General features: G+C 34.7%; 2 protein-coding genes across 3 annotated transcripts in view; both read left to right on the top strand.

Moving 5' to 3' along the window:
* LOC146735481 (fibronectin-like) overlaps positions 1-19,580 on the top strand; it is a 48,439-nt gene extending 28,859 nt beyond the window's left edge. Inside the window, exons 18-20 of the mRNA XM_085505873.1 lie at positions 18,588-18,848; positions 19,113-19,388; positions 19,495-19,580. Of these exons, the coding sequence (XP_085361999.1) occupies positions 18,588-18,848; positions 19,113-19,388; positions 19,495-19,580 (623 nt within the window). The remainder of the gene's footprint in view (positions 1-18,587; positions 18,849-19,112; positions 19,389-19,494) is intronic.
* Positions 19,140-21,734, top strand: part of LOC100373042 (tyrosine-protein phosphatase 10D-like) — a 30,744-nt gene continuing 28,149 nt past the window's right edge. The window contains exons 1-3 of one of the 2 annotated variants that reach the window (XM_085506399.1): positions 19,140-19,388; positions 19,592-19,873; positions 21,088-21,237. In XM_085506399.1, the coding sequence (XP_085362525.1) occupies positions 19,642-19,873; positions 21,088-21,237 (382 nt within the window). In that variant the 5' untranslated portion in view covers positions 19,140-19,388; positions 19,592-19,641. The remainder of the gene's footprint in view (positions 19,389-19,591; positions 19,874-21,087; positions 21,238-21,734) is intronic. The other variant, XM_085506400.1, reaches the window with a different exon arrangement.

The raw sequence follows: 21,734 nt of genomic DNA, 5'->3' as shown, positions 1-21,734 counted from the left end.
AACCCTGGTTGGTTCTAGACCTACTTTGGAAAAACCCTGGTTGGTTCTAGAACAACTTTGAAAAAACTCTGGTTGGTTCTAGAACAACTTTGAAAAAACCCTGGTTGGTCCTAGAACAACTTTGAAAAAACTCTGGTTGGTTCTACAACAACCTTGAAAAAACCCTGGTTGGTTCTAGAACAACTTTGAAAAAACCCTGGTTGGTTCTAGACCTACTTTGGAAAAACCCTGGTTGGTTCTAGAACAACTTTGAAAAAACTCTGGTTGGTTCTAGAACAACTTTGAAAAAACTCTGGTTGGTTCTAGAACAACTTTGGAAAAACCCTGGTTGGTTCTAGAACAACTTTGGAAAAACCCTGGTTGGTTCTAGAACAACTTTGAAAAAACCCTGGTTGGTTCTAGAACAACTTTGGAAAAACCCTGGTTGGTTCTAGAACAACTTTGAAAAAACTCTGATTGGTTCTAGAACAACTTTGAAAAAAAACTGGTTGGTTCTAGAACAACTTTGGAAAAACTCTGGTTGGTTCTAGAACAACTTTGGAAAAAAACTCTGGTTGGTTCTAGAACAACTTTAAAAAAACCCTGGTTGGTTCTAGAACAACTTTGAAAAAACTCTGGTTGGTTCTAGAACAACTTTGAAAAAACTCTGGTTGGTTCTAGAACAACTTTGAAAAATCTCTGGTTGGCTCTAGAACAAACTCTGGTTGGTTCTAGAACAAACTTGAAAAAACTCTGGTTGGTTCTACAACAACCTTGAAAAAACTCTGGTTGGTTTTAGAACAAACTTGAAAAAACTCTGGTTGGTTCTACAACAACCTTGAAAAAACTCTGGTTGGTTCTAGAACAAACTTGAAAAAACTCTGGTTGGTTCTACAACAACCTTGAAAAAACCCTGGTTGTTTCTAGAACAACTTTGAAAAAACTCTGGTTGGTTCTAGAACAACTTTGAAAAAACCCTGGTTGGTTCTAGAACAACTTTGAAAAAACCCTGGTTGGTTCTAGAACAACTTTGAAAAAACCCTGGTTGGTTCTAGAACAACTTTGAAAAAACCCTGGTTGGTTCTAGAACAACTTTGAAAAAACCCTGGTTGGTTCTAAAACAACTTTGAAAAAACCCTGGTTGGTTCTAGAACAACTTTGAAAAAACTCTGGTTGGTTCTAGAACAACTTTGGAAAAACTCTGGTTGGTTCTAGAACAACTTTGGAAAAACCCTGGTTGGTCCTAGAACAACTTTGAAAAAACCCTGGTTGGTTCTAGAACAACTTTGAAAAAACTCTGGTTGGTTCTAGAACAACTTTGGAAAAACTCTGGTTGGTTCTAGAACAACTTTGGAAAAAAATTCTGGTTGGTTCTAGAACAACTTTGAAAAAACCCTGGTTGGTTCTAGAACAACTTTGAAAAAACTCTGGTTGGTTCTAGAACAACTTTGAAAAAACTCTGGTTGGTTCTAGAACAACTTTGAAAAATCTCTGGTTGGTTCTAGAACAAACTCCGGTTGGTTCTAGAACAAACTTGAAAAAACTCTGATTGGTTCTACTACAACCTTGAAAAAACTCTGGTTGGTTCTAGAACAAACTTGAAAAAACTCTGGTTGGTTCTACAACAACCTTGAAAAAACCCTGGTTGTTTCTAGAACAACTTTGAAAAAACTCTGGTTGGTTCTAGAACAACTTTGAAAAAACCCTGGTTGGTTCTAGAACAACTTTGAAAAAACCCTGGTTGGTTCTAGAACAACTTTGAAAAAACTCTGGTTGGCTCTAGAACAACTTTGAAAGATCTCTGGTTGGTTCTAGAACAACTTTGGAAAAACTCTGGTTGGTTCTAGAACAACTTTGGAAAAACCCTGGTTGGTCCTAGAACAACTTTGAAACAACCCTGGTTGGTCCTAGGACAACTTTGAAAAAAATCTGGTTGGTTCTACAACAACCTTGAAAAAACCCTGGTTGGTTCTAGAACAACTTTGAAAAAACCCTGGTTGGTTCTAGAACAACTTTGGAAAAACCCTAGTTGGTTCTAGAACAACTTTGAAAAAACTCTGGTTGGTTCTAGAACAACTTTGAAAAAACTCTGGTTGGTTCTAGAACAACTTTGGAAAAACCCTGGTTGGTTCTAGAACAACTTTGAAAAAACTCTGGTTGGTTCTAGAACAACTTTGAAAAAACTCTGGTTGGTTCTAGAACAACTTTGGAAAAACCCAGGTTGGTTCTAGAACAACTTTGAAAAAACCCTGGTTGGTTCTAGAACAACTTTGGAAAAACCCTGGTTGGTTCTAGAACAACTTTGAAAAAACCCTGGTTGGTTCTAGAACAACTTTGAAAAAACCCTGGTTGGTTCTAGAACAACTTTGAAAAAACCCTGGTTGGTTCTAGAACAACTTTGAAAAAACTCTGGTTGGTTCTAGAACAACTTTGAAAAAACCCTGGTTGGTCCTAGAACAACTTTGAAAAAACTCTGGTTGGTTCTACAACAACCTTGAAAAAACCCTGGTTGGTTCTAGAACAACTTTGAAAAAACTCTGGTTGGTTCTAGAACAACTTTGAAAAATCTCTGGTTGGTTCTAGAACAAACTCCGGTTGGTTCTAGAACAAACTTGAAAAAACTCTGATTGGTTCTACTACAACCTTGAAAAAACTCTGGTTGGTTCTAGAACAAACTTGAAAAAACTCTGGTTGGTTCTACAACAACCTTGAAAAAACCCTGGTTGGTTCTAGAACAACTTTGAAAAAACTCTGGTTGGTTCTAGAACAACTTTGAAAAATCTCTGGTTGGTTCTAGAACAAACTCCGGTTGGTTCTAGAACAAACTTGAAAAAACTCTGGTTGGTTCTACAACAACCTTGAAAAAACTCTGGTTGGTTTTAGAACAAACTTGAAAAAACTCTGGTTGGTTCTACAACAACCTTGAAAAAACCCTGGTTGGTTCTAGAACAACTTTGAAAAAACCCTGGTTGGTTCTAGAACAACTTTGGAAAAACCCTAGTTGGTTCTAGAACAACTTTGAAAAAACTCTGGTTGGTTCTAGAACAACTTTGAAAAAACTCTGGTTGGTTCTAGAACAACTTTGGAAAAACCCTGGTTGGTTCTAGAACAACTTTGAAAAAACCCTGGTTGGTTCTAGAACAACTTTGGAAAAACTCTGGTTGGTTCTAGAACAACTTTGGAAAAAAACTCTGGTTGGTTCTAGAACAACTTTGAAAAAACCTTGGTTGGTTCTAGAACAACTTTGAAAAAACTCTGGTTGGTTCTAGAACAACTTTGAAAAAACTCTGGTTGGTTCTACAACAACCTTGAAAAAACCCTGGTTGGTTCTACAACAACTTTGAAAAAACCTTTTTGGTTGTAGAACAACTTTGAAAAAACCCTGGTTGGTTCTAGAACAACTTTGGAAAAACCCTAGTTGGTTCTAGAACAACTTTGAAAAAACCTTGGTTGGTTCTAGAACAAATTTGGAAAAACCCTAGTTGGTTCTAGAACAACTTTGAAAAAACCCTGGTTGGTTCTAGAACAACTTTGAAAAAACCCTGGTTGGTTCTAGAACAACTTTGAAAAAACTCTGGTTGGTTCTAGAACAACTTTGAAAAAACCCTGGTTGGTTCTAGAACAACTTTGAAAAACCTCTGGTTGGTTCTAGAACAACTTTGAAAAAACTCTGGTTGGTTCTAGAACAACTTTGAAAAAACCCTGGTTGGTTCTAGAACAACTTTGAAAAAACCCTGGTTGGTTCTAGAACAACTTTGAAAAAACTCTGGTTGGTTCTAGAACAACTTTGAAAAAACTCTGGTTGGTTCTAGAACAAACTTGAAAAAACTCTGGTTGGTTCTACAACAACCTTGAAAAAACTCTGGTTGGTTCTAGAACAAACTTGAAAAAACTCTGGTTGGTTCTACAACAACTTTGAAAAAACCCTGGTTGGTTCTAGAACAACTTTGAAAAAACCCTGGTTGGTTCTAGAACAACTTTGGAAAAACTCTGGTTGGTTCTAGAACAACTTTGGAAAAAAACTCTGGTTGGTTCTAGAACAACTTTGAAAAAACCCTCGTTGGTACTAGAACAACTTTGAAAAAACCCTGGTTGGTTCTAGAACAACTTTGGAAAAACTCTGGTTGGTTCTAGAACAACTTTGGAAAAAAACTCTGGTTGGTTCTAGAACAACTTTGAAAAAACCCTCGTTGGTTCTAGAACAACTTTGAAAAATCTCTGGTTGGTTCTAGAACAAACTCTGGTTGGTTCTAGAACAAACTTGAAAAAACTCTGGTTGGTTCTAGAACAACTTTGAAAAAACCCTGGTTGGTTCTAGAACAACTTTGAAAAAACCCTGGTTGGTTCTAGAACAACTTTGAAAAAACCCTCGTTGGTACTAGAACAACTTTGAAAAAACTCTGGTTGGTTCTAGAACAAACTCTGGCTGGTTCTAGCGCAACCTTGAACAAACTCTTGTTGGTTCTAGAACAACTTTGAAAAAACTCTGGTTGGTTCTAGAACAACCTTGAAAAAACTCTGGTTGGTTCTACAACAACCTTGAAAAAACTCTGGTTGGTTCTAGAACAAACTTGAAAAAAAGTCTGGTTGGTCCTACAACAACCTTGAAAAAACTCTGGCTGGTTCTAGCGCAACCTTGAACAAACTGTCCACAATAACCACAAATGTCATTGCAGTGGCTCCCCATATAACCATGTTACCCATATACTCCATTACAGAGCCCTCTCAACATAAAGAGCAATGTCACTACAAAACTACAAGCAATACAATTGAAAATACAATTGAAAATGCTGTGATTACACTCTTAAAGCCCCTACGAATAATACAGTAATTTCACCAATAAATTATAATTAACAAAAATAATATAATAATTCAAATCACAGCCAATAATCCGTAGCCTAATGTGTGTCATAGATTTGCATGCAGTATTCAGTGAGTCTCGTCATTCACTGTCTCTACAAATCGTTCATCGACTAGGCGAGTAACATGCACATCACATGGAAACAGATTTATTTTCCGTATTCAGTTATTAACAGAACAACAATGCAGTGATTTTGTTAGAAACACTACTGCAGTACATGAATAGTAATTACGGCAGATCTCTCACCCCATCACACACACATTAAACAAAACAATTTAGTCATGAAAAAAATCACCATGGTGGTCAGTATAGATAGGTTTAGGTTTGACTGTAATTGGCTAGTGAAGATTTAAACTAGAAGTTAAGGAGGTCATTTGTACCGGCAGTTACTTTATTTTACAATAAGGCACAATTTCACAGTTGTACAGTGTGAAAAGAAAAGAGCGAATTAAAATTGTATAGTGGTATTTCCATGATGCCATGCATTGTTAGACAACCAAGGGTTGTACCATTAAAAATCTCATACATCATACATAATATTATACATATGCACATAAATTTGTTTCATCATCTGATTCAAGATAGCCAAATGGTGGCCATTTTTGTGCTAAAAAAATCATTAAAATCAAACATTTATGGATTGATTTTATTTGTATCCATTAATTTGCAAATTAAGTTTTCATGGTATTTATTTGTTTGTGGGGCACCAAAAGAATCCCCTCTTGCTGAAACATTTCCCATCATTGGGCGATCTTTTGTGCTTGATGATGTTTCAAATAATGACAGTAAGTTAGTACCGGAAAATATATCTCCCAGTGAAAATGTGGGGACGATATGTTACAATTATGGAAATATAACAAAAATTAGTATGCAAAATTATCTGTTACACAGCCAGCACCAATCACTACTGTACAACGACTTACCGATAATATAAACTCAGATTTATTTACTATCGGAAAACCCGCTGTATCTTTTGCACAAATTAATAGAATAATTTTTGGTTGATCACATTAGGAGTGAATTTTTTGGAGTGAAAATTGCTACAGGCAGATGTAACATTTACCATGCTATGATCTAGCATGGCCATGTTTGGAGCGTTGTAGAAAATATGCAAATCTGTCATAAAATAATGCTGTGACATCCAAGTTATACCAAAAATGAATATTCAAGTAACTACAACCTATTGTTTTATTGTTTTCTCGTCAAAATTTATAATGCAAGTGCAATTACAAATTCAAAATTATACAACTGAGGGCTTTGTAGAGCTGTTTATACACTCGCATCATACTATTTTCAAACTTGTGGCCACCTCAATAGAGCAGCTGCTTGTCTAGCAGGGTGCCTTTACCAGCTGAAGTAGTTATTTGAACCGACTATAACAGCTGTCTTTCTAAGTTCAGATGTGTTTATTATTTTTAGTCCCTGTTCGGACACAGTCTGAAAACTGTTTGTTTTGACTTTTGTTCATTCGTGCGTCCATCCGTCCAAGCGTCCTTGCTCCCGTGTGTGCGTGCGTGTGTGCGTCCGGACTTGTATCATAGAAATCACCAATCACAATCAAACTGCACACATACATCATACATGATATTACATTGTATACATATGCACTCAATTTGTTTCATGATCTGATTCAGGATGGCCGAATGGTGGCCATTTTTGTGCTAAAAGATAATCAAAATCAAACATTTATGGATGTATTTTGGTTAAACTTGGTGCATACATTGGATCATTTTATTTTTCCAGATTTTGTTTTTAATGAATGCAGTTCTAGTGCCATATCTCTGCCATGCTTTGACTGATTATGATTAAATTTTTTGTGCTAAAAAATTATCAAAAATCAAGCATTTTTGTCATTCTAGAACTGGATCTTGGCAGCTATTTTTGTGCTAAAAAATCATTCAAAATCAAGCATTTCTGGCATTCCAGAACTTGGCTTTTATGGATGGATTTTGTTCAAACTTGGTACATACATTAGAGATCTCGGGTTCCTGACATCATTTTATTTTTCAGATCAGATTCAAAATGACTGATTGACGGCCATTTTGTTTGAATAAATGCGCTTCTAGAGCTATATCTCTGATATGCTTTGACTGATTATGTTCAAATTTTATATATTCGTTTTACATCATGTTATAGATATATAGATATATTCAAAATGGCCAACTGGTGGCCATTTTGTTTTTATTAATGCTGTTCCAGAGCAATATTTATCAATATGGACAAGTACTCGTTTGACGATCAGATACAAATGTCAATCATTTTAATGTTAAACAGTCATCATAATCATATTCCTGACATGTTTATATTCCAGCTATATTACTATAAACAAAACTATATATCTATATTTTCATGACATAGATATATTTTACTATATATCTATATATCTATATTATAACTGCATTGAAGATGAGATCCATTTCATTTTAGATTGTAAAAAATATGAACAGCAGAGATCTCAACTGTTACATAAAATTAAAGTCCCGGCTGACAATAACATTTCTTGTTTCACATATTTACTTTCACATCAAGATAAATTAGTTCAACAAGAGATATCAAACTTTATTATAGCTGCGACCAAAATTAGAGATTAGATTTCTTTAATAATTTATTTGTGTATTTACTTTTTTATACATAATTTTTATTTATTTATTTGTGAATTTTAAGTATATTCATTCTAGTTATTTTCAAAATATTGTCTTGTTAACAAAAATTCTTTATTGTTGCAAACACCCTATGTAACCTACTCTTTTTTACACGGGAACAATAAAGTTCATTCATTCATTCATTCATTCATTCATTCATATCTTAAATTTGATAACTAAAGGGGAATGTGCCATGCATGGCTTGTAAAAATAATAAACACTAGCTCATACATGTACCTGGTGCAGCGACTACGGTTGGATCAGCCAATATGATCATGTTGTTCAATGATTATCTCCTGGTTCCAAGTATTCTCGTTGAACATAACTCGGACCCTAGTGATACAAGATACCTTTTTGAGCCAAAAATGTTATAGTTGTTCAACCTGTTCAGAAATTACAAGTAATTCTCTGAGAAAACGCAGACAAACCCCAAAAGTGAATCAGCATTTCTTAGATTGATCATAACACAAGCTCAGAAACAGCTTATAACCGTTTTTATAAATATACATAATTTTGTTGTATGATGCCCTCTGTTTTATCAGTAACCATGCCATGAACTTTCGTTTTCATCATATGAGACATGCTTATGAATTATAGGAAATATGTGGGCCATAACCTCCAAATGAGGCAAGCTATTCAAATAGCTTTCTCTCTGGTAATCTCTAAGTGTATCAGAGGGCATTGGTTTGCTGTACAATAGCTGAATATAATGTAAGGGTTGGCTGCCTTGTAATATCAAGCAACAGCTGGCTGCTTTTTACTACTTTTCACTTTGTCATGGATCTTGGAGGATTGGTACATTGGACTGCCTCCTATGTAGAGATGTGTTGTTGTTCCCAATAATTAGTTTTTACTTGGAGAGTGCTAGCTATGTTCTCATTTCAGTCAGGCCCCATTCTATAATGCTTAGGGCTAGTATCATTCAAATCAGTCCTGTATTGTGTTTGCCCAAATTCAATGAGATATAAAATCAAACATTTCTTGGCCATTTTTGTGCTAAAAAATCATCAAATATCAAGCATTTCTGGCATTTATGGATGGATTTTGTTCAAACTTGGTACATACATTAGACATTACGGGTTCCTGATGCACGTTATTTTATTTTTTAGATCGAATTCAAAATGGGTAACTAGTGGCCATTTTGTTTTAATGAATGGGCTTCTAGAGCCATATCTCTGACATGCTTTTACTGACTATGTTAAAATTTCATATATTCATTATACATTTATTCAAAATGGCTGATTTTGTTTTACAATACTCGTTTGACAATCAGATACAAATGTCAATTATTTAAATTTGATTATATTATACCAGTACATGTATATTGATAGTGTTAATCCATTGATTTGATTGGTCCAAACACAAAATTTGCATATGCAATCCATGGTATATTGGCTGATAATGCACGGCTAAACCAAGTGGCCCTGGAACATGAATTGACTACAGGTTTAATACAGAAATACATAAAACCGGTATTATTTGATTTTTAGGTAAATATAGTGGTTGAATTTTAGAAGAATATTGAAAAAAATACTGAATTAAAGACATCTGAAAAGTTATATAACTGCTTGGGATCCAAGTTGTGAGCGTCGGTCGTTGGGTGATTGACGTTCGCCACACAAACCTAAACCACCGTCCCTTAACACCGTGAGGTGCCTACACGAACGCCAGAACGCTATGTTCTCAGTGTTGTTACTTTGAGATGGACAAAGAAAACATGATCTTCAAGTACAAGATATAATTGAGGGATTTAATGACATAAAAATGCAAAAAACTATGAGTCACAGGCAAAAATGTATGCCACCAATAACAACTATTGTCCGGTAGCGGCAGCTGACAAAATTGCAGTGCACCCGGGTAATTGTCATCTGTTTCAAAAAACACGGGACAATGCAGGATTCGACAACGATATATGGTATTGTAATTCTTCACTATGGGTAAATAAATTACAGGAGATGATGAAGGTAATTTCGAAAGCTACAGATTTTTGCCGAGTGTACACCAACCACTGTATTAGAGCGACGGCGGGCAAAGTCTTTCGGCCGGAGTTGAGACAAGGCATATCATGTACGTGTCACAAAAACGATGCGAAAATCCGATCTTACACCATCAAACTTACCCCAGAACAACGACAAAACTTGTCAGTCATACTGTCACAAAACTTGGGTTATACCAAAGGTATCCAGGTCAGATGTTGGAACTGAGGTCGCTGTGCCAGTCGCCGTACATGATACACCGCGTCCCGCCGCGTACCGCTGAACGTCAAATATCCACAGTTACAAGTAGTATGATGAGTCACAAAACCGGTTTATTTCACAACTGTACTTTCAATGGGCAAATTACAGTCCAAATTGTACAAAAACCGGAATGAAAACGTGGAAAATCCATTGTTTAAATGATCCAAACTGTACACGACCCTGTATTTCAAATCGCGTTGTGCGTCAGTAAAAGGTCAGAAAGGTCATCCTTTGTTATGCTAATTTGTGTGTTTACGCTGCTCTATTCAACGTGGATATGTTTTTTTTTTCATGTGGAATAAAAATTAGTTTGTATTCAATTTGAACTATGTTGCGCATGTAATGTTTGTATGCATTCAGCGTACAACTACATACTATTCTTACAAGCCAGTAGGCTGGTTGGCGATCCGCTCCGCTCAAAAACAAGCACCATGTTTTTGGCTGTTTCCATGGTGTGACATAAACGTGAAGCTAACGTCGGTTTATAACTACTACGAAGTTCGCAAACACCATTCAGTTTTTGGAAGTCACTTAGTTTATTACTAGGACCACAATCACTCTCCTAGTCGAGTGACTGTGCTAGGACGTATTCTGCTGTTACATTTATTATTTCCAACCGTTTTGCGATAGCATTTTCTAGAATGAAGCGTTTCCTGTAAATGCCGGAAAGCGAAATAATGAAATAACGAGATGGTAAATATTTACCTAAAGTACAGTGTGTTGACCTTCATAATAATATACTTCATAATGCAAAACATTAGTCACGGTGAGTTATTTAAATATATGACTCCTAATCGAAAAATATGACCACAGTCCAGAATTTCAGACGGATATTAAGAAACCTAAGAGCATATCAAAAGCATTTACTCTAAAATATAAAAAAGAACTGCAGTCAAAAGTCAAGAATGCCAGCAAATAAAGGACTCTGCCCCACAATCCTTTGTGCGCGTTATTACGGACACGCGCAAAAAACTGTACCACGCTTGTCAAATCTGGGTCAAATATACAGTACGCTACTATCTTGCCACAGTGGAGTGTTCGGTGACCATTGAATTAGCCCCTGATTCATATTTTATGTGTATTAATTTATTCATCAATTTTCGTGACTGACAGTACTGCCCAAATTTTAGTCAAAAAAACGCAACTGGTGAAACGGAAGAGCATTGCCAGGCGATGGACGCGAGGCTCTTTGGCGACGACCGCATAGAGGTCAAAATACGCGTTCTATTTTTACGCGTTAAATATGGCTCTTCCATTTCGCCCCCTCCGGAATGTTCTACTTTCACAGCCTAATCGCAGGTTTTTCGAAAAACTTCGAAAAAACACAAGAATTAGTAGAAATGTTCCTGTTTTGGGCGGATTATTGATGGAGAATAATGTCTTTATTACAAAAATGCTGAAAAACCGTGAGTTGTTGCCTTAGTTATTTTTTTATTGGCGAAAAACTGCGAACTCAGCAAATTTGGTTGCACAACTTCCCTTTATCATATACACCCAGCGACACCGATAAAACTGGTAGGAGGTAATACATTTCGGGCGAAAGTATTCAAAAATCAGTTTTTGGATGTTGCAATGGCAATGGTGGGCCAGGATTGTTTTCCAATTAGTGACGGCACGACCTACCTGTGAAGTATGAACAAAACCGGCCGAGCCGAAACAATCACAGAGGAGTTAAAAGCCGTTGCTGGGGAAAAGTTACCCCAACTTTAGGGTCAAATTTCTCGGTAATGAAAACAGATATCAAAAATTCAAATAGTAACTTTGTGCCCACACTCAAGCTGAGTAGAATGAGCTATGTCTGAAGTGTTTTATCCCAAATTTGTAGGAGGAGATACATTTGGCGCGAAGCTATCCAAAAATCAGTTTTTTGGCTGTTGCTATGGTAACGGTGGGCCAAAATTTTTTGCAGATTTTTCCTAATAACTAGGGTGAAGGTGTGACCTACCTGCCAAGTTTGAACGAAATCGGCCAAGCCAAAAAAATCACAGAAGAAATAATACGTGAACACTGGAAATGTACACACACAGACACACACACACACACAAAACGACAAAAGTGATTATAAGGGCAATCCTAGCGGAGCGGATCGCCAATAAATAGTCATGTTCAAGGGCCATAATCATGATCTTTTAGTACATGAAAGTAAACTCTTTTTTTACAAGTTTTATCGAATTGTCAATATACTGGTATAATATAATAGCAATAACCCTCGCCTGCGGCTCGTGCATATATGTCGTGAATTGTGCAATATCTCGTGGTATACCCGCCTTCGGCAGGGGTTATTGCTTAAGTACATCGCAGATGACCCAGGGGAGCTGTTGGTATGGGCGTCTCTCCGGCGGCGTCCACCCCGCGTCCAATGACTTTTCCTTCAAAAGTACTTGACCAATTACATTCATATTTGTACCAAAGATACTTGGGGTGGTCCTCTGTCAGATTTGTTAAATTCGTGTCAAAATATGGAAATTTGGATTTTTAGTGAATATTTTTGACATTTTTGGTCAAAAATTTTATTTTTGACAACTAGTCTAAAACAGTAAGTACAAATGCTTTCGTATTTCCAGCAATGATACGTGGGGTGGTTCTCTGTCAGATTTGTTAAATTTGTGTTAAAATATGCAAATTTGCATTTTTGACTCCCGTGTGCGAAGCACAAAAGGGAGTCTTTGCAGTTACCCTGTCTGTATGTCTGTATGTCTGTATGTATGTATGTATGTATGTATGTATGTCACTTTTTTTGTTCCACCGTTATTTCAAGAACCACTAATCAAATTTTGGTGAAACTTGGTACATAGATGCTCTGGGATAATGCGCAGAGTTGATTAGGTTTTGGTAAAAATCTATGAATATTAATTACCTAATTTGCATGATAATTAACTGATTTTAAGCTGTTCTATGACTGTTCCACTGATTTTTGAAGAACCACTCATTGGATTTCAATGAAACTTGGCACATGGATGCTCTGAACGAATGCGCAGATTTGATTAGTTTTGGGTAAAAATCTGTTAATATTATTAATTACCTAATTTACATAATGATTAATAAATTTTCGGCTTTTCCACTGATATCTAAAGTACTAATCATAACATTTCAATAAAACTTAGTACATAGGTGTCATATGACACTGCACAGACCTGATAGTTTTTAGGGTAATATCAGTATATATTAATTACCTAATTTGCATAATTAATTAATTTTCAGCTTTTGATATTTCGAGTAGTAATGATCATGTTTCAATGAAACTTGGTACATAGTTACTTGAGGACTGTGCAGAGACCTAATTAGTTTTTGGGTAAATATTTGTGCTTATTAATCATCTTATTAGCATAATTAGTTGATTTTCAGCTTTTCACCTGATATCTCAAGTACTAATCATCACATTTCAATGAGACTTGCGACATAGATATTCTAGGACTATGCAGAGACCTGATTAATTTTGGGATAAATAATTGTGCCTATTAATTACCTAATTTGCATAATTAGTTATTTTTTTTGCTGTTCTATGGCTGTTGCACTGTCTAAAAACCACTCATTGAATTTCAATGAAACTTTTAAAGAGTACCCATCGCATTTCAATGAACCTAAGACTATGCACCATATTAGTTTTTGGTAAATATTTATGCTTCTTAATCACCTAATTAACATAATTAATTAATACTGATATCTCAAGTATTGATCATCACATTTGAATAAAACTTGGTCCATAAATGCTCTAGGACAATAGACAGTCTGATTAATTTTGGGTTAAAATCTGTTCATATTAATTCTCTAATTAGCATATTAACTAATATTTTTTTGGTTCTAATCACATTTCAATGAAACTTGGTACATTGTGCAGACCTTATTAGTTTTACACTTAAATCTGTTCATATTAGTTACCTTATTTGCATAATTAGTTTTCAGCTATTCCATCAATATCTCAAGCATAAGTAATTTTGAATTAATTTTTAATGTGTCTCCAAAACTCTCAGCACACGGGAGTTCTTTCTAAGCTTTCTTTGATTAGTTAATATTTTGTCATTTTTGGTAAATTTTTTTATTTTTGACAACTAGTCTGAAGCCGTAAATACAAATGCTTTCATATTTTCAGCAATGATACGTGGGGTGGTCCTCTGTCTTTTAGATGTTCTGAGCTTATTTCAGAAGCCACCACAGTGTATGGCACAACAATTGATCTTGCATTCAGCAATGTCTTATGTAAAACTGGAGTAATTGACTCTCTTATATCTGATCATAAGATTATTACTGCACAGATTTATTGAACATTTGTTCTTGGGTGTAACAAAACAATTACGTATATGTATAACGTATCAGAAAAGATAACATTTCAAAAACATGATTACAATTTTCAAACAAAAACATATTTTTTTTTTTCTCAACTATTGCAAAGGTTTTTGCACACCCCCGATTTCTTAAGTTTAGCCTCAATGATGTTTGTCCAATGAAATGCACTATCCTTATGAACACTATAACAGTTCATAATTGCAACTGCAAGCAACTGTAACTCAAGTGCAATGTTCTCTAAATGACTGACTATGAATATTACAACCACAATGCCACTTTACTAATTCTTGTTCCATGATAATGAAGACAGCGGAGCTATTACAACCGTTAGGTCGCTTGTTGACTTTTCTACTAATATCTCAAGTACTAATCATGCACATTACAATGAACCTCGGTGCATAGATGTCATAAGACAATACAGAGATCTGATAAGTTTTGGGTTAATTTCCGTGCATATTAATTACATAATTTGCATAATTAGTAAATTTGTTGGTCTTTCCGCTGATATTTCAAGTACTAATCATTACATTTCAATGAAACTTGGTACATAGATGCTCTATGACTATTCACAGATCTGATTAGTTTTGGGTAAATATCTGTACATAATAATTACCTTATTTGCATATTGATTAGTAAATTTTCAGCTTTTTCCCTGATATCTCAAGTACTAATCACATTACAATGAAACTTGATGTCATACATGTAGGACAATTCACAGACCTGATAAGTATTGGATTAATATTCATTCATCCATATTAATTACATTTGTACCTAATTTCTATAATTAGTCAATTTTCAGCTTTTCTACTGATGTTTCAACTTGGTACATAGATGCTCTATTTCTATTCACAGACCTGATTACTTTTGGGTTAAAAATCTATACGTATTAATAACCTAATTTGCATATTGATTAGCATGTTTTAGGCATTTTTATTTGTTTCTCAAGTACCATGCAACAGATTTCAATGAAACATGGCATGGGTAATGCGCAAACCTGATTATTTTTTGGTTGAAATCAATGTGATATAAGTACTGTTGCTGATACGAACATGCAACTTGTGCTATAATTTTGTCCGACAAGATATATGACCAAAATATCAAGTTATCATATATGGTCATTATTTCATTAATTATTTATACTTGCTGAAGTAATGCTACAAGGGTTGCTGTATCTACTGGCTTGCAAAGAAATAGAGAAACTGAGTTTGCTGGGAAAGACATGATAAGTACTTTATTCTAAAAGTGTTGTTTTAGTGGTTATAAATACTTATAAATATGCGAAGTTCTTATTAGTTTTTATGTCTGGTTTAGACAATATCTAAAAAAATGAAGCATAGGTGATTGGCTAGTATAATGACATAAAACTCATTAATCACCATAGTAACTAATGTAAGTACTGGTATGTCATATAAAACAATAAGTTACTTCAAAAACAGATCAAAATGTGAAATTCTTTTTGTGTCTCTGTCTGTCTTCAGTCATGGGGTTATCCTTGAACTCAAACAGAGTTTTAATTGTGAGAAAAAAACTAAAATTCAGTCTTCAAATACACCCAAACTCTAACATTTTGCATTGAAATATTTATTATAATCAGAATAGTGAATGGATATAATGTACCTACTTTGCATTATGTGTGTTATAAATTGTAGAAGTTTTTGCTGAACGGTTGATGGTTGAAGGTGATTTTAAAGTGGCTTTATAATAGCCACTCGTAACTTTTAAGTTTGTTCACAGTTAAATAGAGAATACCCATGATGCTCTGTTTAATTTTATATTTTGCTATTTTCTGTATTATGTACGATATAATTAAAATACTTTTTAGCTTCGCTGTCGACTTTGTCGAGCGGAGCTTATCATATGAGTGATTGTCCGTCTCCGTCGTCCGTGTCAATGTTTTACTTTTTCGACTTCTTCTTGAAAACTACAAGCCTGAATGCTTTGATACTTGGTGTATATGTACCTTGGGTAGACCTCTCTCAGATTTGTTCATTTCATGATGATATCTTCAATTCTCTAATTTTGGTGAATATTTTTGTCATTTTTGGTAAAAAGTGATATTTTCGACTTCTTGTTGAAAACCGCAAGTCCAATTGGTTTGATATTACATATATAGGTACTACATGTGGACCTCTCTCAGATTTGTTCATTTTGTAATGATATCTTTAATTCTCTAATTTTGGTGAATATTTTTGTCATTTTTGGTAAAAAGTGATATTTTCGACTTCTTGTTGAAAACCGCAAGTCCAATTGGTTTGATATTACATATATAGGTACTACATGTGGACCTCTCTCAGATTTGTTCATTTTGTAATGATATCTTCAATTCTCTAATTTTGGTGAATATTTTGGTAAAAAGTGATATTTTCAACTTCTTGTTAAAAACCGCAAGTCCAATTGCTTTGATATTACATATATAGGTACTACATGTGGACCTCTCTCAGATTTGTTCATTTTGTAATGATATCTTAAATTCTCTAATTTTGGTGAATATTTTTGTAATTTTTGGTAAAAAGTGATATTTTCGACTTCTTGTTGAAAACCGCAAGTCCAATTGCTTTGATATTACATATATAGGTACTACATGTGGACCTCTCTCAGATTTGTTCATTTTGTAATGATATCTTAAATTCTCTAATTTTGGTGAATATTTTTGTAATTTTTGGTAAAAAGTGATATTTTCGACTTCTTGTTGAAAACCGCAAGTCCAATTGCTTTGATATTACATATATAGGTACTACATGTGGACCTCTCTCAGATTTGTTCATTTTGTAATGATATCTTTAATTTTCTAATTTTGGTGAATATTTTTGTCATTTTTGGTAAAAAGTGATATTTTCAACTTCTTGTTAAAAACCTCAAGTTCAATTGCTTTGATATTACATATATAGGTACTACATGTGGACCTCTCTCAGATTTGTTCATTTCATGATGATATCTTTAATTCTCTAATTTTGATGAATATTTTTGTAATTTTTGGTAAAAAGTGATATTTTCGACTTCTTGTTGAAAACCGCAAGTCCAATTGCTTTGATATATTATACATATAGGTACTACATGTGGACCTCTCTCAGATTTGTTCATTTTCTAATGATATCTTCTGTTCTTTAATTGCCATGTGCATTGCTAACAGCGGAGCTATCTCAGCCGACAGGCTGCTTGTTTGAATGTGGAATATATGTGAACATTCCCCCACTACTGTATACAGAGTGGTGTTTGTTGGTTCATTAAAGTATTTGGGGGAGGGGGGGGGGGGAGATGGAAATTGATCTTTTTTTGCTGATGACATTTTACACTCTTGGTTTGAACTCTCAAACCTGAATTGTGAACCCCAGCCATGTCGTGTGTCCTCGAAAATTTGCAATGATTTGATTTCTAAAATTAATAGAGGGGTACATGTATACATAACATTATTCATTTGGGTGATAGACTATCAAATTTAGTACTAATTATATGCTTAATATTGTTTCTTTATGTCACTCACTTAGTTTTTAGTACGTAGTCCGAAAACGGGGACTTATGTTTTGCCCTGTGTGCGTCCGTGCATCCGTGCGTCTGTGCGTCCGTGATCACCTGTATCTCAAACATGCATGGACCAATTAGGTTCAAACTTCACTCATACATCACACCTTATATGGGACATATGCACATGCATTTTTTTCATGATCCGATTAACGATAGCCGAATAGCGGCCATTTTAAGGCTGAAAATGCATCAAAATCGCACATTTTCACCATTCCGGACCCGGATCTCAGTTATGCATGGACGGATTTTGTTCAAATTCGGTACATACATTAAACATAATAGGAACTTGATGCACATCATTTTTTTTTTTTTTTGGATCGGGTTTGAATTGGCCGACTGGCGGCCATTTTGTTTTAAAGAATTCAGTTCTGGATCCGTATCTGAGACATGCCTGGATTGATAGAGTTCAAACTTCACACACACAAAGTACATCATGTCACAAATATGTATGTGCATTTGTTTCATGATCTCATTAACGATAGCAAAATGGCGGCCACTTTAAGGCCAAACTGCATTGAAATCGCACATTTTCACCATTCCAGACCTGGATCTCAGTTATGCATGGACGGATTTTGTTCAAATTTGGTACATACATTAAACATAATAGGACCTTGATGCATGTTATTTTTTTTTTCGGATCAAGTTCGAAATGGCCGATTGGCGGCCATTTTGTTTTAAAGAATTCAGTTCTTGATCCGTATCCGAGACATGTCTGGATTGATCAAGTTCAAACTTCACACACACATGGTACATCATGTTACAAATAGATATGTGCATTTGTTTCATGATCCGCTTAACAATAGCTGAATGATGGCCATTTTAAGGCCGAAAATGCATCAAAATCATGTATTTTCACAATTCCGGAACCTGATCTCAGTCATGCATGGATGGATTTTGTTCAGATTTAGAACAATGTGTTGTACATATGCAGGTGCTTTTCGGATCAGACCACTGAAAGTGGTCTGAGATTTCGGTCATGATCAGCTTTGAATGTTTATATCACTCAAATATGAACGGAATGGGACGTGTCATTGACAATGACTTGTTCTATATTATCTGCAGAGCCTGAGAAACCAGAAATTAATGACCAAATCAACATAACAACTTACTCCATTGGAATTGAATGGGACCAACCTGATGATAATATTGTTGAATATTACATTGTACATTATTATGACACTCATGGTAGAAACACTACTCTTCATACTACTGATCAAAAAATATTACTGGACAATTTAATATCTGGTGAATACTACAATATTAGTGTTGCTGCCGTAAGTGGCACTGCCATAAGTGATGCAGACGTAGTTATAGTTCAAACAGGCAAGTCTTTCCATTTTTCTTTCATTCTTTTTTTACGAAAGTCTTCAAGATTATATTTGTTGAATTATGTATTAAAAACCATCAGAGCCAGATTCTAAGAATGAATAGATGGAATTCCTTAAAACTTCCTACATATACATATATCATAATGATTCTGATCCACATTGACTCCATATTACCGATTTCATTCACAGTGGTCCTTCTCTCAATTATTCTAGTAACTTTTTCTTTTATTATTTTATTTCTTTCTGGATATTTTTATAGAATTAATCCCACCAGGCGAGATTATAATCATAGAGTATGATGAAACAAGCATCAAATTCCAGTTCAGTGAACCAAATTGTACTGATTGTACATGGGATTCTTTTAATGTCACGTATGAACCCATTGAAGAAGACACTTCACTTGAATATCCATATGGAGATAACGAATATATTGGTTTTTTGAGTAATCTAACACCTGGGGAATTGTATAAAATAACTGTTGTAGCAGTGAGCATAGGTACTGCCAGTGACCCAGAGGTCACTTCACAACGAACAAGTAAGTTATGTTTTTTGTTGTGATCATATGCTATGCCTAGTATGGTTGTGATATGGTAAGATCATTGTGAGAACACTAATAACCATGGCAATATCTCATTGTACAGATCATTATCAACTTTGCTTTGAGGAAAACACTCTACAAAGACAGCAAAGCTATTTCAAAGCTAAAATTATTTTTCTATGCTCTTAATTCTCTTTTAGAGCCTGAGCAGCCAGTAGACCTCAAGTTTCAAAGTATTTTCATAACTTGGATGGAGATCACTTGGAAAAGACCTGAAGGAATAGTTACTTCTTACGTTATTGAAGTTGACCCACCGCCTTTGAATGAGAATGGCATTCCTACTGTGGATCCAAGTGATCCTATGCTTGTCGCGAATATTTCCTACTTAGATGCATTTACTGTCTATGATATTGCTGTTACAACAGTCAGTTATGAAGAAGAAAGTGAATCATCCACAGTTGAAAACAGAACACTAGCAGGAGGTAATGTGATATTGAGAATTTAGTAATTATACATCCCCTAATTCCGTTGAAAGTTTGCACATACGTACTATGCAACAGGTACTATTAACAAATTTGTCACATTGATGGTCAGTTTTTCTAAAATAAAAAGTAGCAGTCTGTAAGTGTGTTAGAAATCATTTCTCCAAGATGAACAGGGCCTTGTATCAGGACCATACATATTCAATTTCAGATGTTCTCTGTCTCTGAAATGGTTTGCTTGATTTTGTTTAAACACACAGTACAATGATTCTACTTACTGGATTTTGGTTCCACATTACCTTTTTAGCTCCGCTGTCGAGCGGAGCTTATCATATGAGTGATTGTCTGGCGTCCGTCGTCCATGTCAATGTTTTACTTTTTCGACTTCTTCTTGAAAACTACAAGCCTGAATGCTTTGATACTTCGTGTATATGTACCTTGGGTAGACCTCTCTCAGATTTGTTCATTTCATGATGATATCTTCAATTCTCTAATTTTGGTGAATGTTTTTGTCATTTTTGGTAAAAAGTGATATTTTCGACTTCTTGTTAAAAACCGCAAGTCCAATTGCTTTGATATTACATATATAGGTACTACATGTGGACCTCTCTCAGATTTGTTCATTTTGTAGTGATATCTTTAATTCTCTAATTTTGGTGAATATTTTTGTCATTTTTGGTAAAAAGTGATATTTTCGACTTCTTGTTAAAAACCACAATCATTTATGGTGAAAAATGATATTTTTGAATTCTTGTTGAAAACAGCTAGTCCCATTGCATTGATACTATGCATATTGTTCATTTTCTAATGATATCTTCTGTTAATTTTTTGAAATGTGCAGTGCTAACAGCGGAGCTATCTCAGCCGAGAGGCTGCTTGTTTTACTGATTCAACCAAATATGCTCAACAATTACATTACAGCGACGACTGATTGCATCACAGCACTATTTAGCCAAATGTACACCCTCACATATTAAACACGGCTAGTGATGGAATTTGGTATTAAATACAGAACAGGAACATAGCATTGTCAATGCTTGTAGTTTTTATCATTTTGTCCAAATTGCTGTTTTTGACTTTTTCCTGAAATTAGCTAACCTTGAATGGTCTTCTTACAGATTTGTTTGTTTTTGACAATATTTTCAATTCAACTAATCAAGCGTGAATCTTTACTTTTACTTTACTTATTCAGTAAAAATGTATTTTGTTTACAGTGCCGGAAATCACTACTGAATATACACCAAATGAACCAAGTGACGATAATGTAGGAGAGAATTCTATTACTGTTCGATTTCATGATTTATTTTTTGATGATTCTAATGGACCTATATTACATTATACTGTCTTGGTCATAAAAACAGAAGGTAAGGTGAAAGTTATTGTAATTGTTCTTTTAAATTAGTCTCTACATTATCTTTTCTTTAATAACAAATTGTGAATTGTGTAATGTACTTGATTCTGCGCACACACCATTTTAAGTTTTTCAGTCATGCCTGGACTGATTTTATTTTAACATTGGTACCAGGAAATAACATAATACAATGTAATATACATAGCATGTCAATTTGTTTTTGTTGTTTTTTTGTTTTGTTGATTTTTGAACAATTTATGGCAATTTTTGTACCCCCAAAACAACTTTTCAACATGGCCAGGGCCTGTTTTATTCAAACTTGGCATTGACATTATTCACTGTGTTGTACTAATGCTCATCCTTTTGTTTCATAATGAGATTCAAAATTCAACTGCACTTTCAAATGCATTTTGGCCAATTTTCAGCTCTCAAATCCTGTCGGAATAGGGCTTAATATCATAATGTTTTTGATAAAAGTATACATATTCTGGTAAGGTTATCAGCATATGT

This window comes from Saccoglossus kowalevskii, chromosome 12 (assembly GCF_978046115.1).
Source record: "Saccoglossus kowalevskii chromosome 12, keSacKowa6.1, whole genome shotgun sequence".
NCBI classification, from domain to species: Eukaryota; Metazoa; Hemichordata; class Enteropneusta; family Harrimaniidae; genus Saccoglossus; species Saccoglossus kowalevskii.
The sequence above is the reverse complement of the archived record's forward strand: the minus strand, read 5'-3'. Positions and strand labels throughout refer to the sequence as shown.